Consider the following 17969-nt stretch of genomic DNA (forward strand, 5'->3'; position numbering starts at 1 on the left):
AGAAGCAGACCCCCAGCTGAGCAGGGAGCCCGATGTGGGACTCGATCCCGGGACTCCAGGATGATGACCTGAGCCGAAGGCAGTCGCTTAACCAACTGAGCCACCCAGGCGCCCTAAATAAAAATCTTTTAAAAAATAAATAAAAGCTTTACTCTGGTTGCTTTTTGGAGAATAGATTTGAAAGGGATAAGAGCATAAGCTAGGAGACCAGTTAGAAGACTTTTGCTTTTACAGTAGTCTTTGATAGAAATGAGGTGGCTTGGATCAGAGTGGTAGTAATGGAGGTGGTAATAAGTGGTTGGACTGTGGATCTATTTTGAAGTGACAAAAGGAGTGAGGCTGACTTAAAAATTTTTTACTAGAGGAACTACATGAATGGTGGAGCCATTTATTTAGATTTGGATAACTGAAGACGGAGTAGGCCTTCAGAGGATGGGAGGATTGGTTTGGGGTATTTTAAATTTGGTGCCTATTAGACATCCAAGAGAAGATACCGAGTAGCAGTTGAATTTCCAGCCTGAAGTTCAAGGGAGATGTTGAAACAAATGTGACATCATTTACAGCGTGAATTCTGGTGGAGGAACCCACAAAGAACACTGAGGAGGTTAGGGTAATAAGATAGGATAAAGATGAGAATATGTATTTAGAAGTTTGCATAGGAGAAGTGAGACTGAAATAGAAACTGAAAAATAATAGCCAGAGGACTACGAGATCAGGGAAGCCAGGGTGGCGGGGTGGGGGGTAGTATTTCAGAGAGAAAGGAGTGATCAGGTGTATCAAATATAGCTTAAAAGGTTGAATAAGAGAATTGACCATTGAATTTGGCACTGTAGAAGTTATCTTTGGTAAGTCGTTTTGGTGGATTGGTGGTATGTGTACTGTATTCACCACTCATCATCAATTATTAGCCATTTAGGTAGTTTTCAATTCTTGAGATATTTTAGATATTTAAATTCAGATGTGTATGATGTATTTGAGAGCATTGTGAAGTAATAATTTATAAATTAATGGTTTATTGGATATTAGAGTTAAGAAAATACTACATAGCAAAAATAGAAGATTTGGTGTCAGGGGGCCTGGGTGGCTCAGTTGGTTGAGCATCTGCCTTCGGCTCAAGTCATGATCTCAGGGTCCTCGGATCAGGCCCTGCATCGGGCTCCCTGCTTGGTGGGGAGTCTGCTTCTTCCTCTCCCTCTGCGCCTTCCCCCGATCACGTGCTCTCTCTCTCAAATAAATAAAATCTAAGAAAAAGACTACTTTGGAATTAAACCAGCCTATTTGAACCAATCTGCCAGTAGTTGTGACTTTGACCACACTACTTAACTTTCGTGAACCTGATTCTTATTTAAAAGATATAATTTTAGGGGCGCCTGGATGGCTCGGTCATTGGGCGTCTGCCTTCGGCTCGGGTCATGATCCCAGGGTCCTGGGGTCGAGCCCCACACCGGCCTCCCTGCTCAGTGGGAAGCCTCCTTCTCCCTCTCCCACTCCCCCTGCTTGTGTTCCCTCTCTCACTGTCTCTCTCTTTCAAATAAATAAATAAAATCTTAAAAAAAAAAAAAGATATAATTTTATGAGAACTAAAATAAATGAACAGCCTTTATGGTTCCTGGCACATAAGTGTTCAGTGAATCCTAAATTGTGTCTTGTTTTTTATAGGGAAAATAAAGATTGCTTTCTGAAAAAAGTCACAATTAATTGGTCATGGAAATGTAGGAGGTAAATTTTGAGGACGGAGGGGAAGAGGAAAAGAAAATCGTTCTTTTCAGGCATCCATATGGAGATTTTTCAGTCTTTAGAGAGAGAGAATAGGAATTAGCTAAATTTGAGTGATTGCTAATTTAATTCCATTGTGATCAGAGCACATACTTTGTATGATTTGAATAATTTTTTAAAGATTTTATTTATTTAGAGAGAGAGGAAGCAGGGAAAGGGGCAGAGGGAGAGAGAATCTCCAGCAGATTCTGTGTTGACCATGGAGCCTGACGCAGAGCTCTATCCCCCTACCCAAGACCATGACTTAAGCCGAAACAGAGTCAGATGCTTAACTGACAGCCACCCAGGCACCCCTGATTTGAATAATTTTAAATGTATTGAGACTTTTGTTAATGACCCAGAATATGGTCTGTCTCAGTAAATGTTCTCTGTGTCTTTGAAAAAATTGTGAATTCTTTTGCCGTTGGGTGGAGTGTTCTTTAAATGTCAGTGGTTTAGTGGTTAATAGTAAGTAGTGTTTGTTATATGTGTACTGTTTGGTTTTTTTTTTTTCTCTGTTCTCTGAATTATTGAGTGAGGGGTGCTGAAATCTCTTAACTGTTAATTGTGGGTTTGTCAATTGCTTTATCAGTCTTTGCTTCATCTCTTTTGAAGTTCTGTTAATATGTGTATAAACATGTAGAAATGTTTTTTTTAAGATTTATTTTTAGAGAGAGAAGGAGAAAGAATCTCAAGCAGACTCCCCGCTGAGTCAGGGCTTGATCTCATGACCCTGAGATCATGACCTGAGCCAAAATCAGGAGTCGGACACACAACCAACTGAGCTACCCGGTTGCCCCTAAAAATGTAGAAATTTTATGTCCTATTGATGCATCGATCTCCTTATCATTATGAAAGGACCTTCTTTATTTCAGGTTATTCCTTGCTCTGAAATATACTTTTTCTGGGGGCGCCTGGGTGGCTCAGTCGTTAAGCATCTGCCTTCGGCTCAGGTCATGATCTCAGGGTACTGGGATCGAGCCCCGCATCGGGCTCCCTGTTCCGCGGGAAGCCTGCTTCTCCCTCTCCCACTCGCCCTGCTTGTGTTCCCTCTCTCACTGTCAAATAAATAAATAAATCTTTAAAAATATATATATATACTTTTTCTGATATTAATATATACTCTTTTTTTTTTTTTAAGATTTTATTTATTTATTTATTTGACAGAGAGAGCACAAGCAGGGGGAGGAGCAGAGGGAGAGGGAAAAGAAGCAAGCTCCCTGCTGAGCAGGGAGCCTGATGTAGGGCTGATCCCAGTACCCTGGGATCACGTCCCATGCTGAAGGCAGATAGATGCTCAACCTACTGAGCCGCCCAGGTGCCCCTGTTCTTTTCATTATTGTTAACGTGTTACATCTTTCTCTGTAGTTTTGCTTTTAATTGCTTTGTGGCTTTATACTTAAAGTGGATTTCTATATGGGCAGCATATAGTTAGATCTTGCTTATTTAATCCAGTCTGACAATCTCTGCCTTTTAATTGACTATTAGACCATTTACATTTAATGTGATTATTGATATTGATATCATAGGGTTTAAATCCACAATATTCCTATTTGTTCTCTTTGTCTCATTTGCTTTTTATGATTCCATATTATTTCCTTTGTTGGTTTATTAGGTGTAACATTGTTTTGTTATTTTAATGGTTGATTTGGGGTTTACTGTAGCCATCTTTAATTTATCATAGTCTGCATTTAGGTAATATTAAATCACTTCTTGAATTATAAACTTACAATGGTATATTTCCATTTCCTTTGCCTTGGTTTTTTTGTGGTATTATTTTCATACTTTTATCTCTAAGAAAAAGAAGTGTGATAAGAAATATAAATTCCAGGGGCACCTGAGTGGCTTAGTCGGTTAAGCGCCTGCCATCGGCTCAGGTCATGATCCCAGGGTCCTTGGATCAAGTCCCACATTGGGCTCCCTGATCAGTGGGGAGCCTGCTTCTCCCTCTCCCTCAGTCTCCCAGCTCGTGCTCTTGCCCTCACTATCTCAAATAAATAAAATCTTTGGAGGAAAAAAAAAAGAGAGAGAAAGAAATATAAATTCTACAATAAATTGTTGACATTTTTGCTTTAAAAAGCCAATTACCTTTTTTTAAATTTTTTAAATAACAAAAGGTCAGAAGTCTTTTATATTTGTGTCCTTCATTCCTTTGTGTAGATTAAAATTTCCATCTTCTGTCAGGATTTTTGTTTGTTTTTTACTTGTCAAAAGAGTGGGTTTCTGATTTTTGTTTTGTTCTTTCAATTTGAGTATAGTTAACCCATGGTGTTACATTAGTTTCAGGTTACAACATAGTGATATACCTTATGCTGTGTTCACAAGTGTAGCTATCATCTGTTACCATGCAACATTATTACAGTACCACTGATTATATTCCCTGTGCTGTACCTTTTATTCTTGTGCCTTATTCCATAACAGGAAGCCTGTGTATCCTACTCCCCTTCACCCATTTTGCTCATCCCCTTCCCCGCTGATGTCATTATTTTTTTGCCTGAAAGACTTAATTTTAGGAGCACCTGACAACAGTCAGTTAAGCGTTCGACTCTTGGTTTCAGCTCAGGTTGTGATCTCGGGGTCGTGGGATCAAGCCCCGTTTGGGCTTCCCCCTTCGTGCGGAGTCTGCTGGAGATTCTCTCTCCCTCTGCCCTCCCCTCCCCCCCCGACTTATGCTCATTCTTTCTCTCTCCCTCTCAAATAAATAAAATCTTTAAAAAATAAATCTTAAGAAAAAAACTTAATTTTAACATCTTTTGTAGTGCTGGCTTGCTGAGGATGACTTCTTTCAGCTTTTGCATATCTGACTAAGTCTTGAACAGTTTTGAGGGTATATAATTGACATAACAACAAATTACAGATTTTTTTTTTTTTTAAGATTTATTTATTTATTTGACAGAGAGACTCAGCGAGAGAGGGAACCCAAGCAGGGGGAGTGGGAGAGGGAGAGCAGGCTTCCCGCGGAGCAGGGAGCCTGACGCGGGGCTCGATTCCAGGACCCTGGGATCATGACCTGAACCGAAGGGAGACGCTCATTGACTGAGCCACCCAGGCGCCCCTAAATTACACATCTTTGAAGTATACAGTTTGGTGAGTTATTATGACATGTATACACCTGTAGAACCATCATCACAGTTATCATCATCATAAGAATGAACATATTCATCTTACCCAAAAGATTTCTCATACGCTTTTGTAATCCCTCCTTCTTACCCCCCACCCTGCACTCCACCCCCAACTCATCCTTAGGCAACCAACCACTGGTTTCCTTTCTGTCATTACAGATTAGTTTGCATTTTCTAGAATTTTATATAAATGGAGTCATACAGTGTTTACTCTTTTTTTACCTGATTTTCATTTGGCCTAATTACTTTGAGATTCACCCGTGCGGTATGTATCAATAGTTTATTCTTTTTATTGCTGAGTACTATTCTACTTTATGAGTATACCGCAATTTATTTATTCATTACTCTGCTGATAGGCATTTGTGTTGTTTCTAGGTTTGTGCTATTAGAAATAAAATTGTTGTGAGCGTTTATATGCAAGTGATTTTATTTTTTTATTTTTTTAAGATCTTATTTATTTATTTGACAGAGAGACACAGCGAGAGAGGGAACACAAGCAGGGGGAGTAGGAGAGGAAGAAGCAGGCTTCCCACTGAGCAGGGAGCCCGATGCGGGGCTCAATCCCAGGACCCTGGGATCATGACCTGAGCCGAAGGCAGATGCTTAACAACTGAGCCACCCAGGCGCCCCTAATTCCTGAAGGATCTTTTCATTGGATATAGAATTCTTATTGACAGTTCTTTTCCTAAAGCCCTTGAAAAATGTACCACTACCTTCTAGCCTCTGTGGTTTTTTTAAGGGAGAGACAGAATGGGTGGCGGGGAGGGAGAGGGAGAAGCAGACTCCCCGCTGAGCAGGGAGCCCAACACAGGGGCCCCATCCCAGGAACCTGGGACCACGACCTGAGCCGAAGGCAGGCAGTTAACCGACTGAGCCACCCAGGTGCCCCAGCCCTTTGCCCATTTAAAAAATAATTTTTTAATTTAAATTCCATTAATTAACATATAATATATTATTAGTTTCAGAGGTAGAGGTCAGTGATTCATCAGTCTTATATAATACCCAGTGCTCATTACATCACATGCCCTCCTTAACGTCCATCACCCAGTTACCCCATCCCCACACGCCCCTCCCCTCCAGCAACCCTCAGTTTGTTTCCTATGATTAAGAGTCTGATGGTTTGTCTCCCTCTCTGATTTCTTCTTTATTTTTTCCTCTCTTCCCCTATGATCCTCTGTTTTGTTTCTTAAATTCCACATATCAGTGAGATCATATGATAATTGTCTTTCTCTGATTGGCTTATTTCGCTTAGCATAATACCCTCTAGTTCCATCCACGTCATTGCAAATGCCAAGATTCCATATTCTTTTTTGATGGCTGAGTAGTATTCCTCTGTGTGTGTGTGTGTGTGTGTGTGTGTGTGTGTACATACTACGTTTTCTTTATTCATATATATATATATATACACACAAACACACTACATTGTGTTTATCTGTTGATGGATATCTGGGCTCTTTCCATAGTTTGGCTATTGTGGACATTGTAGAACAGCTGCTTTAAGAATTTCTCCTAGTTCTAGATGTATCATTTCTGGGTTTGTATCTGTTGATTTTTCTCCTTATGGATCATATTTGCCCGTATGCCTGGTAATTTTCTATTGGATGCCAAATATTATGAATTGTTGGGTTCTGGTTTTTGGTTTTTTGATCATTGAAATATTTTTGAGATTTGTGCTGGATATCTTTTAACTTCTGAACAGTTTGAGTTTTCAGGGCTTGCTTTTGCTTGCTTTTAAACTTTATTGAGGGGAACTTTGTTTTTAAGTAATCTCTGCACCCCGTGTGGAACTTGAACTCACAACCCTGAGATCAAGAGTCACACGCTCCTGCAACTGAGCCAGCCAGGCACCCATGTTGAGGGGAACTTTAAGGTTTGGTCTATAACTAATTATGCCCCACTTCTGAGGCATTACCTTTCTGAGTACTCTATATAATGCCCCATGTGTTAGGATGTCTTTCCACTCTGGCTAGTAGGAACACAAATTATTTCTGCCCTATGTGATATCTGGGGGTCGGTCTGCATATCTTCTAGTTTATGTCCCTTCTTTGGGTAATTTCCTTACTGGTCAGTACTCAGCTAAAGACTGAAGAGAATCCAGTGCTGATCTCCAGAGCTTGCTCTCTGTAGCTTTCTCCTTTCCAGTACTCTGCCCTGGGAATTCTAGCTACATTGGCCTCTCCAAATTGTGTACTCTGTCTCCTCAATTCAGTGAATCAGCCAGGTCCTCTGGGTTCCCTCCTCCCTGCTCTGCAGCCTGGAAACTCTCCATGCAGTAAGCTAGAACAATCAAAGGACTCACCTGTTAGTTTCCCTTCTTGGGGATCCCTGTCTTGTACTGCCTGTTGTCGAATGTCTGAGAGCTATTGTTTCATATATTTGGTCTGGTTTTTAAATATGAAGAGAAGAAAGTTGAGAGCATTTCCATCTGTTGGCACTTATTTTCCTCAGTGAAGAGTAATATAAGAGCATCTGAAAATTTGGAATTGGGCTAGGATTTGGGAATCTGAGGTAGATTTTGAAGAGAAATTTGAAGAGAAATGGGAAAGGGAGACAGCTATGGAAAAGTAAGCAAATGGTTTTCTGAAAGGTAATGAACCAAGATTAAAAACAGGTTTCGGGGCACCTGGGTGGCTCAGTCAGTTAAGCATCTGCCTTCAACTCAGGTCATGATCCCAGGGTCCTGGGACTGAGCTCTGCTTTGGGCTCCCTGTTTAGTGGGGGGTCTGCTTCTGCCTCAGCCCTTCCCTTCTGCTCATGCTTTCTCTCTGGCTCGCTCTCTCTCTCTCAAATAAATAAATAAATAAATTTTTTTTAATTAAAAAAAAATACAACCAAAAACTTCGAAGTGAAACTCTTCATTTCTAGCCTAGTGTTTTGCCTAACACCTGACTCCATACAGCAGTCCATTTTCTGCTTAAACTGTTTTGTGAACCAAGGTTCATTGCTTCATGAGGCTGCTTATTTTTAAAAAAGGAAGAAAAAAGATTTATTTATTTTAGAGTGTGTATGCACATGTATGAGCAGAGGGAGAGGAAGAGAGAGAATCTCAAGCAGACTCCTGAGCATGGAGCCCCACACAGGGCTAGATCCCACAACCCTGAGATCATGACTTGAGCTGAAATCGAGTCGGACACCCAACCAGTTGAGCCATCCAGCACCCTGAAGCTGCTTATTCTTTTTATGGACAGGCTGATGCAGTGGGAATCTAGGAGAAAAATACAGAAGAGATTGTAATAAGTATAAAACAGGTCCCATAGGAATGTATTTATTCGTTTGTCAGTTAATTTAGCACTTAACATGTGCCAGTTACTGGGTTAGATGCTAAGGAAGCAGAGGTGAAAGATGTGTAACTTTTGGGGCTCCCAGTTCAGATACGGTGACAAGTCTGAAAGTTGCAACAGCACTGGGAGTAATGGTGCTTGCGGTGAGGTCGGGCACAGCTCTTAGCTCCCTATATGTATACAATCATCCTAGTAACTCCCCTTTAACAAAGTTTTCGCATCTCAGACTGGTGTCTCCCAAACTGAGTTTACCAGCTTCTCTTGTCCCTATTCTCAATGCCCAAATAAGTAATTAAACTTGTAAACTTATTAATTAAATAAGTAATTAAACCATTTGTTGGAGATATCACTCTTCCAGTTTTATTCCCTCCCTCCTCCAACTGCCAGGAAACCTTTGCATTCTTTCTGGTTTTGTTTTTGTTTTGACTTGAATTCATTCTGCAAATAAGGTCTTAAACTCTGAAATTTCCCCTTTTGATCTTTGTGAATTTATTTTATTATTTAGTTTAATTCTGATGCCAAAGATTGGGATTAGGTCCCCCCTTCTGTGTTCACATGGAACCTGTACATAGTTCCATCAGTAATGTAATTCTTTATTAGTGGTTAAGAGCCTGGCTTCACCACTTTAATAACTGTATGATCTTGGGCAAATTTTATATGCTTTCTAGATCTCATTTCTTCATTTTTAGAAGGGATCTAGTCATATATCTACCTCCTGGGATAATCCAAATAATATGCTTTGTATTTAATCTTGAAAAATCCTATGAGTTTCTTTTTTTACAGAAAAATGTGGTAAACTTTGACTTGATCCTGTGTTAGGGTACAATGGTAGAAACTTCAAATACAAAGAATTTGAGAGGGAATTATGTAATTTATTACCATGTTTATGCCAACTAATTTTGAAAATTCTATTTTCTAGTACAAGACAAGGTAGATTTGTAATTTTAGTTATTTGGAAAATGGACTAAAAATAGCACATTTGGTTTCTGTCCAATAAATGTTATATAAGCAAACCATAATTTTCGTTAGTGTGTGTGTGTGTGTGTGTGTGTGTGAGTCCTTTTGAATTATGGGCTACCATGAATTGCAGTATTCTTTACGTAAAAAGTCATCCTAGAAGAGATAACTTTTCCACCTTTGAATTTATTCAAGAAATTGACCAATGTGACTATACAAAAATAAGAAAATGTGAAGGAATGGGCGCCTGGGTGGCTCAGTTGTTAAGCATCTGCCTTCAGCTCAGGTCATGATCCCGGGGTCCTGGGATCGAGCCCTGCATCGGGCTCTCTGCTCCGTGGGAAGCCTGTTTCTCCCTCTCCTGCTCCCCCTGCTTGTGTTCCCTCTCTTGCTGTGTCTCTCTCTGTCAAATAAATAAATAAAATCTTAAAAAAAATATATTTTTTAAAAATGTGAAGGAAGACAGTAAACAAGTATTTATATTAAAGGTCAAGTGGTTAATGTCTGTACTATGTTGAGAATACATTCTGCAAATAAATGGGCAGAAGGCTAGAAATAGTCTGTGAAGGGGGGGATATGGGAGAACCGTGTCCTGGTATATTAAAAACAAAAACTGAGGGGCGCCTGGCTGACTCAGTTGGTAGAGCATGCAACTCTCAATATTGGCGTTGTGAGTTTGAGCCTCATGTTGGGTGTAGGAATTACTTTAAAATAAAATGTTAAAAAAAAAAACCGGGACGCCCAGGTGGCTCAGTCGGTTAAGCATCTGCCTTTGACTCAGGTCATGTTCCCTCTCTCGCTGTGTCTCTGTCAAATAAATAAAATCTTTAAGAAAAAAAAAAAGTACATATAAGTCGATTGGGGCTTTCTTAGCAAAAAACTTAGGTATTTGCCATCCTCCCCTCCTCTCACCACCACTCATCACATGCTCCCCTGTCACTTTCCCTTCATAGATGGAGAGTATGAAAACGATTCTTATTTTTTCATGAGAGCCATTCACAGGTTAATTGCACACTCTCACTCCCCATTGCTTATCCATTCTGTTTGCTGAAACAGGGAAGTCAGAGAAGACTATGTCCTGAATTTTATTTTTATTTTTTATTTTTAAAGATTTTATTTATTTATTTGACAGAGTCACAGGAAGAGAGGGAACACAAGCAGGGGGAGTGGGAGAGGGAGAAGCAGGCTTCCCGTGGAGCAGGGAGCCTGATGCGGGGCTCTATACCAGGACCCTGGGATCATGACCTGAGCTGAAGGCAGACACTTAATGACTGAGCCACCCAGGTGCCCCTGTGTCCTGAATTTTAGGCTTCTGACAGGAGAGCAAAAAATGGCAGAGGAGGGGGGCGGGCAAAAAAAAAAAAGGCAGAGGAGAGGGAACTGTAGTGGAGCAAGAAGACAATGAGACCACACTTGGCAGTGAGTGTTCTGCTTAGAAATGTCAATTCCAGAACCCACCCTTCTACTCATTCTGTTTTCTCTCTCTCTTTCTCATTGCCTCCCTCCCTCCCCCCCCACACACACCCTTGGAGTAGTGTAGTCTGATATTTAAGCCATTCTCTTTTAATACTTACAGGGAAAGGAAAGGGATTTGGAAAGAGTATCAAAGAAAAATCTATTGACTCCTCAGTAGATAAAAACAATGGTGATGCTGCCATTCATTTTAGGAAGCCCATGGTTATTTTAGAAAGAAAATTTCCCAGCACCCATTTTATGAGATGCTGGAATTAAGTTACTAAACACAACACTGTTTATATGGTAGATATGGGTATGGGGTGCTGTAGCATTTATGAATGCCCATGGGAAACCAGGTTCTAAGAGTTCAGCATTTTCTAGGCCTAGCGTACATCTTAGCCAGTGTACAGTGCCTACTTCTGGGTGTGTTTCACTGCTTTATAACTTATATAAGCTTTGAAGAACATATCACCATTCCTCCTACCCCAAGGAAGTTAGATTATTATATGAGATGCTGAACTGTTGAGAAATTCTTTCATAGCAATAATTACTAAAAAGATACTTGTTTGGGTGGCACAGTCAGTTAAGCGTCTGACTGTTAATTTCAGCTCAGGTCATGATCTTAGGCTCATGAGATTGAGCCCCATGTCAGGCTTCACACTCAGCATGGAGTCTGCTTCAGATTCTCTCTCCCTCTGCCCCTCCCACTCATTCTCTCTCTTTCAAATTCTAAAAATCTTTTTTAAAATGATACTCGTTTGTCTTTGGTGTGGAGGAAGGTGTAGAGGATGAATTTTCTAACTAACAATTGTACTTTGATGATTTTGACTTATGGGAATAAATAGAATTTCAGGCTTCAGGGGAGATGCTTTAGATGGGGTATTTGGGAACAATCTGAACTTGGGAATGTGAATCATGACAGGAGTTCCATATTGGAAACTTGACTTATGTCACCATTTAAAGATTGTATATTCCTCTTTTATGGTTTTATAACTTGTGTATTCAGTGAGAGAAGTGCTGGGCTCATTTAGACATTAGGCCTGGGAATGTCTTGAAGTCCTATGGTGAGATGCTTGTGTATTCAGATTCTTTTTTTTTTTTAAAGATTTTATTTATTTGACAGAGAATGAGAGGGAGAGCACATGAGAGGGGGGAGGATCAGAGGGAGAAGCAGACTCCCTGCCGAGCAGGGAGCCCGATGTGGGACTCGATCCAGGGACTCCAGGATCATGACCTGAGCCGAAGGCAGTCACTTAACCAACTGAGCCACCCAGGCGCCCTCAGATTCTGTACATAATGTGACTCTTGAATGTTTTGTAGGTGCCTGCTACTGTCTTTTCTTATTTTCACTGACCTTTTGGAAATTGTTCTAGGTTTTTTCCCTGTATCTTAACCCCCTCCCCAGATTTTTCTTAAGTTACTATGAACATGTTAACACTTACGGATTGTTTTATTTATTTAATTAAATGATAGCAAATGAACAAAGTTGGCACCTTATGGATGCCTCTTGGCCACAGCTATTCAGAGTTGGCACAACTTGATAATAAGCAATAATTTATCCAGGATTTTTTTTTAAGATTTCATTTTTAAGTAATCTCTACACCCAGCATGGCACAACCCTGAGATCAGGAGTTGCCCGCTCCACCAACTGAGCCAGCCATGCGTGCCCCCCCCCGATTTCTTTTTTTTTTAACCACAATACAGATGCAGGTGTTTTCTTTCCTTGAGCAGTTTCTTTGTGTGAATTTATAAATCACCTCATGTGGATTCGGGTGTCCCAGTGACTGAGAGCCAGCTGTTGGGTGTTTGAACTAAACAGCTAGCTCCCAGTTGGCTGCTTAAATCCCAGTGAGAGGTATTAGCTGCTCCAGGGAATAGAACGGGAATAGAGCATCCAGGGTGAAGATTTTCACAAGGGCTTTAGTGACCCGGTTTAAATTTATTGAGATTTTTTTGCTTTGGCTTTTTCCTATAGGTGCCAGAGTTGATCTGCTTCAGATTTTCACAAATGACTCATCTTCCTGTCATATTTTCTTAGACTACAATGACTTAAGATTATCTTTGGGTTATTGTTAAACATAGTTTTTTCTACCACATGCATTGGGAATGGAATAAACAGTGGTACTCAAGCCTGCTTCTACCTCATGCTGATTGATTCCTGTGCTCCATAGAAAACTTCGTTTCTTCCTGAAAATGACATTTTAATGATTCATCGTTTTCTGTGGGAGGAAGCTTGTGACCTTCTCTTGTCTTTTTTCCTTCCAGAGGGAATCTGGAAAAATTGGAAGCAAAACATCATTTCTCTAAGAAAATTTTGGATAACAGAAGTTCCGGATAACAGGTAAAGCATATTTAAACTTCAGTCATGCTGATAATCACTGATAATCTGCAAAAGTAAACTGGGAGAGAGAAGGAGAGAGGAGAAGTGTGCTTTGTGTCAGGGGTTGCATTAGGGATTTTATATACATCACCTCATTTCGATGATTTTTAGCAGAATTCTGGGCATAGATTTAAGAATCTCAGAATAAAACTGTCCTTCAAAATGCTGTTTTGTTTTTGTTTTTTTAAGATTTATTCATTTGACAGAGAGAGTGAGAGGGAACACAAGCAGGGGGAGTGGGAGAGGGAGAAGCAGGCTTCCCGCTGAGCAGGGAGCCGAATGCGGGGCTCGATCCCAGGACCCCGGGACCATGACCTGAGCCGAAGGCAGACGCTCAACAACTGAGCCACCCAGGCGCCCCTCAAAATGCTATTTTAAATGGATTTGCCTATTGATTAGATTTAATGTCCTCACAGTTCAGTTTGGAAACATTTTTAACATCTACCATAAACAAAGTACAGCAATATATAGAATCCTGGAACCTGCTATGCTGTGCAATCCAGCTAGGGAGTGTCTTCCTAGTTCCTTCTGTCTTTTGTTTTAGTTCTTGATCATTGCCAGTTATTTGCAGCTGTATCATCTCCTTAATTCTTTTTAATACTTTGTCACCAGGTCCAAAATTTAAATTTCCTCATACAGTGCCTCTTCACAATGGAGTCCAGCCTAAGTGTCCCCATTATGTTCTTAGTGATAGTCTCACTATGACTGAACAGAATAAGCTATGCCTTGTTCTATTTTCATATTTACATCTCACAAAGAAGTCTTATGAAATAAAAGTACACATAAAGAATCCAGTATGCTGGGTCTGAGAAATACATCTCAGATGATAGCTACAATTTTACCTTTGGGACTAGGTAACCAGACTTCCTAGGATTCTGCAGGCCCAAACAAGTGCTCATAGCCTGAGGTGAATTGTCCTACCTGAGGTAGTAGAGCGTGAGATGCTCTTTATTCTGTCATTCGAACATGAGCCTTGAAGTTAGATTTCAAGTATTCAGAAAAGTAGTTCCTAGAGATATCATCAAGAAAAAATTGTTTCAGATTTTAGTATTTGTTGATTTTCCTTTGGCATTTTTCCATTTTTATCAGGGCAAACCAATTCAATCACCATGAGTTGGAGCTTCCTGACTCGCCTGCTAGAGGAGATCCACAACCATTCCACATTTGTGGGGAAGATCTGGCTCACTGTATTGATTGTCTTCCGGATTGTCCTTACAGCTGTAGGAGGGGAGTCCATCTATTATGATGAGCAAAGCAAATTTGTATGTAACACAGAGCAGCCAGGTTGCGAGAACGTCTGCTATGATGCCTTTGCACCCCTGTCCCATGTGCGCTTCTGGGTATTCCAGATTATCCTGGTGGCAACCCCCTCGGTGATGTACCTGGGCTATGCCATTCATAAGATTGCCAAAATGGAGCATGGCGAAGCAGACAAGAAGACAGCTCGAAGCAAACCCTATGCAATGCGTTGGAAACAGCACCGGGCTCTGGAAGAAACAGAAGAGGACCATGAAGAGGATCCCATGATGTATCCAGAAATGGAATTGGAGAGTGAAAAAGAAAATAAGGAGCAGAACCAACCTAAACCCAAGCATGATGGCCGAAGGCGGATCCGAGAGGATGGGCTTATGAAGATCTACGTGCTGCAGTTGCTGGCAAGGACCATTTTTGAGGTGGGTTTTCTGATAGGGCAGTATTTTCTGTACGGCTTCCAAGTCCATCCATTTTATGTGTGCAGCAGACTTCCCTGCCCTCATAAAATAGACTGCTTTATTTCTAGACCCACTGAAAAAACCATCTTCCTTCTAATAATGTATGGTGTTACAGGCCTTTGCCTACTGCTTAACATTTGGGAAATGCTTCATTTAGGGTTTGGGACAATTCGAGACTCGCTAAACAGTAAAAGGAGGGAACTGGAAGATCCGGGTGCTTATAATTATCCTTTCACTTGGAATACACCATCTGCTCCCCCTGGCTATAACATTGCCGTCAAACCAGATCAAATCCAGTACACCGAATTGTCCAACGCTAAGATTGCCTACAAGCAAAACAAGGCCAACATCGCCCAGGAACAGCAGTATGGCAGCCATGAGGAGAACCTCCCAGCTGACCTGGAGACTCTGCAGCGAGAGATCAGAATGGCTCAGGAACGCCTGGATCTAGCAATCCAGGCCTACAGTCACCAAAACAACCCCCATGGACCCCGGGAAAAAAAAGCCAAAGTGGGGTCCAAAGCTGGGTCCAGCAAGAGCAGTGCTAGTAGTAAATCAGGGGATGGGAAGACCTCCGTCTGGATTTAATCTTGGCTTAAAACTTGTGCTTTTCATAGTTTATGGTAAGCAGCGGCTCACTGAATAATGACTTCCATTGAGTAAACATTTGGCTCTGGTTATCTTCAGGGATGCTGTTGGCTCATGGTCCAAGCTCAGGCGACTCTGAAAGCGGGGCTGGGACAAGGGGGAGAAAAGGGGAAAACACAGTGTTCCTGGGCACATATTCCAGCAATAATACAGTTATGGAACTTTACATTTGTGTCTTCCAGATCTGGAAAAGAACAGATATATTTAAATCATTCTTGTTGAAAAGTTTTTGTATGTACAGTATTATGGTACATTTTTTTAGTACGAGAATTTTTTTTGTATTTGTATATTGGACCACTGTAGTTATACTTTTATATTAAAGGGGAAAAAAATCCTTAAGGTAATGCTATTACTTTTGTTCAGCAAATGCCACCCTGGGTTTAAAGTTTTAATAGATGCCACACCTCATAAAAGTGCCCCTTGTGTTGCCGGGAAGATTTCAGATACCTAAGGAGCCAGGGGAGGAAGCATCAATTTTCAGTCTTGGACAGAAAGTCCTCAATAGGGGGAGGTTGAGGTTTTTTCTCCTTTACTTAAGAAATCCTTGAATCTCATTCATGTACCCAGACTTATATCCAATCTTTGAAAACCTATTTGTATTTTCAAAGGATATAAATGATTCACTGCAGGATTCCTGTGATTATCAAGCATTACCAGTATATGCCTTGATGGTGTGTATATAGTTTAAGTTCTTTCAAAAGGCTGATATACAGAGGTGCCCCCAGTCTGGTGGCAGTGCGGGGACCCTGACCAGAGTTGTGACGAAGATTCCTCTATTGCACATTAGAGCCACGCCTGGAAAACGAGCCCCACTACACCAGTGAGTTGTGAACCTTAAATCTCTACCCGGAAACCTGCCTCTCCCAGCAATGGATATTTTCTTTACATGTTAACATTAGAAATACAAAAATTCAGGGCACCTGGGTGGCTCAGTCGTTAAGCGTCTGCCTTTGGCTCAGGTCATGATCCCAGGGCCCTGGGATCGAGCCCCGAATCAGGCTCCCTGCTCAGCCAGGAGCCTGCTTCTCCCTCTCCCACTCCCCCTGCTTGTGTTCCCTCTCTCGCTGTCTGCCTCTGTCAAATAAATAAATAAAATCTTTAAAAAAAAAAAAGAAATACAAAAATTCCCCTGAAGGCTAAGAAAGCTCAAAGCTACTTGCACTGCATATGGCAGAAGGCCTAAATCCAAATTCCTAATTTTTTATAATTTACTGTGAAACTTTTATAATTTCTATACTTTTGCCAGTGTAGATTTTTGTGTGGAAACCAGTCAGAACAGGGATTCTGCCTATAAATAGACCTAAAGAGAATTTCAGTATTTATTCCCTATAGGCATATCTCTTTATTTATGACTAGCATTAGGGTTCACATAACACCTGTAACTTGCAGTATTTTATTGATGTTTTCAATCCTGGATTATGTTGGAGAGCTTTGCTCTCGCATCACGTTCACATCATTTGTCTCAGTTTATGAGCGTCTGAGTAAGAGCCTGGTAAAGATTTAAAGGAACGGGCCTTCACTTCCCAGGGAGCGTTTCCGTTTGAATGTCTCACTTTTCTAAGAGAAAGCAAGGCACCGGGGTGCCTGGGTGCTCAGTCTGTTAAGGTCTGTCTTCGGCTCGGGTCATGATCCCGGGGTCCTGGGATCGAGCCCCGCAATGGGCTCCCTGCTCAGCGGGAAGCCTGCTTCTCCCTCTCCCACTGGCCCTGCTTGTGTTCCTTCTCTTCTCTGTCAAATAAATAAATAAAATCTTTAAAACAAGAAAAAAAGAAAGCAAGCCACCTCTGACTTTGAAATTCCAAAATACTGCTTTTTATGTCTTAGTTTTAGAACATTAGTTCTTTATTATTTAGGAGAATCCTGGAACAGCACCCTTTCGTCATTTCTTTTTCATTTCTTTCTTTGTTCTACTCAGTAGAAAATTTAAGATGATCTTCTACCGTGCGTTAACCTTTATTCTGCTTTTCTTTTTTCCTTTTTTTTTTAATCTATAAATTTTAGGCTAGATTATTAGAATCTCTAAATATCTTAAGCAGAAAGGAAACTCAGGTGAGACTAAAAGGGAAATTTCAGAGAACAAGAGACCTGATGTGTCCTGGATGATTAGTAGACATGCATAATTTCCTTCATACCATATGTTTTATAAGGAAATTCAAGTGATTCTTCTTAGAAAACAAGCAAGATTTTAAACACCAAAGCTTAGCTAAGATGAAGAGCTATCAGTTCATTGTTGTGTCTCTAGAGCTTCAAGGAGATTTCTTAATCAAAGGACAGAAAACACACAGACACTCGCATCCATCTACGCAGAGCCTGAAGGAGAACAGAGTGGCTTCACCAGCGGAAAAGCTGGGGACTCGGGAGGGACCAAGAGGGAAAGGAGTCGAGCAGAAATGCCAGGCAAAGACATGTGGCGCCAGGAGCGTCCTCCACTTAGTTCCTACACACAGTGCCCTTGGCGTTTCCTCTCGGCTTGCTGAGAATATTTTGTGTCTGGATAATTTCTTCAACATCTTAAAATATATAGAAAGATACTCTGAGTCACTTCACATGTGCACACACTTTAAAAACCTATTTTTTTATTCTCTCGCCGAAGCTTGAAGTATGACATGGAGTTCCCAACTCTCACTGCTTTCCTGGTGCATTTTTTTTTTTTTTTTTT

The 17969-nt window shown here is 40.9% G+C and overlaps 1 protein-coding gene across 8 annotated transcripts in view; it reads left to right on the forward strand.

Moving 5' to 3' along the window:
• GJC1 (gap junction protein gamma 1) overlaps positions 1-15649 on the forward strand; it is a 32977-nt gene extending 17328 nt beyond the window's left edge. For 7 of the 8 annotated variants that reach the window (XM_031030743.2, XM_081804861.1, XM_081804858.1 and 4 more), the window contains 2 exons: positions 12836-12911; positions 14040-15649. In XM_031030743.2, the coding sequence (XP_030886603.1) occupies positions 14060-15250 (1191 nt within the window). In that variant the 5' untranslated portion in view covers positions 12836-12911; positions 14040-14059 and the 3' untranslated portion in view covers positions 15251-15649. Of the gene's footprint in view, positions 1-11675; positions 11845-12835; positions 12912-14039 lie in introns of all 8 variants that reach the window. The other variant, XM_081804859.1, reaches the window with a different exon arrangement.
• The last annotated feature ends 2320 nt before the right edge of the window (positions 15650-17969 follow it).

This window comes from Leptonychotes weddellii, chromosome 15, assembly GCF_054177405.1.
Source record: "Leptonychotes weddellii isolate Sample4059 chromosome 15, ASM5417740v2, whole genome shotgun sequence".
NCBI classification, from domain to species: domain Eukaryota; kingdom Metazoa; phylum Chordata; class Mammalia; order Carnivora; family Phocidae; genus Leptonychotes; species Leptonychotes weddellii.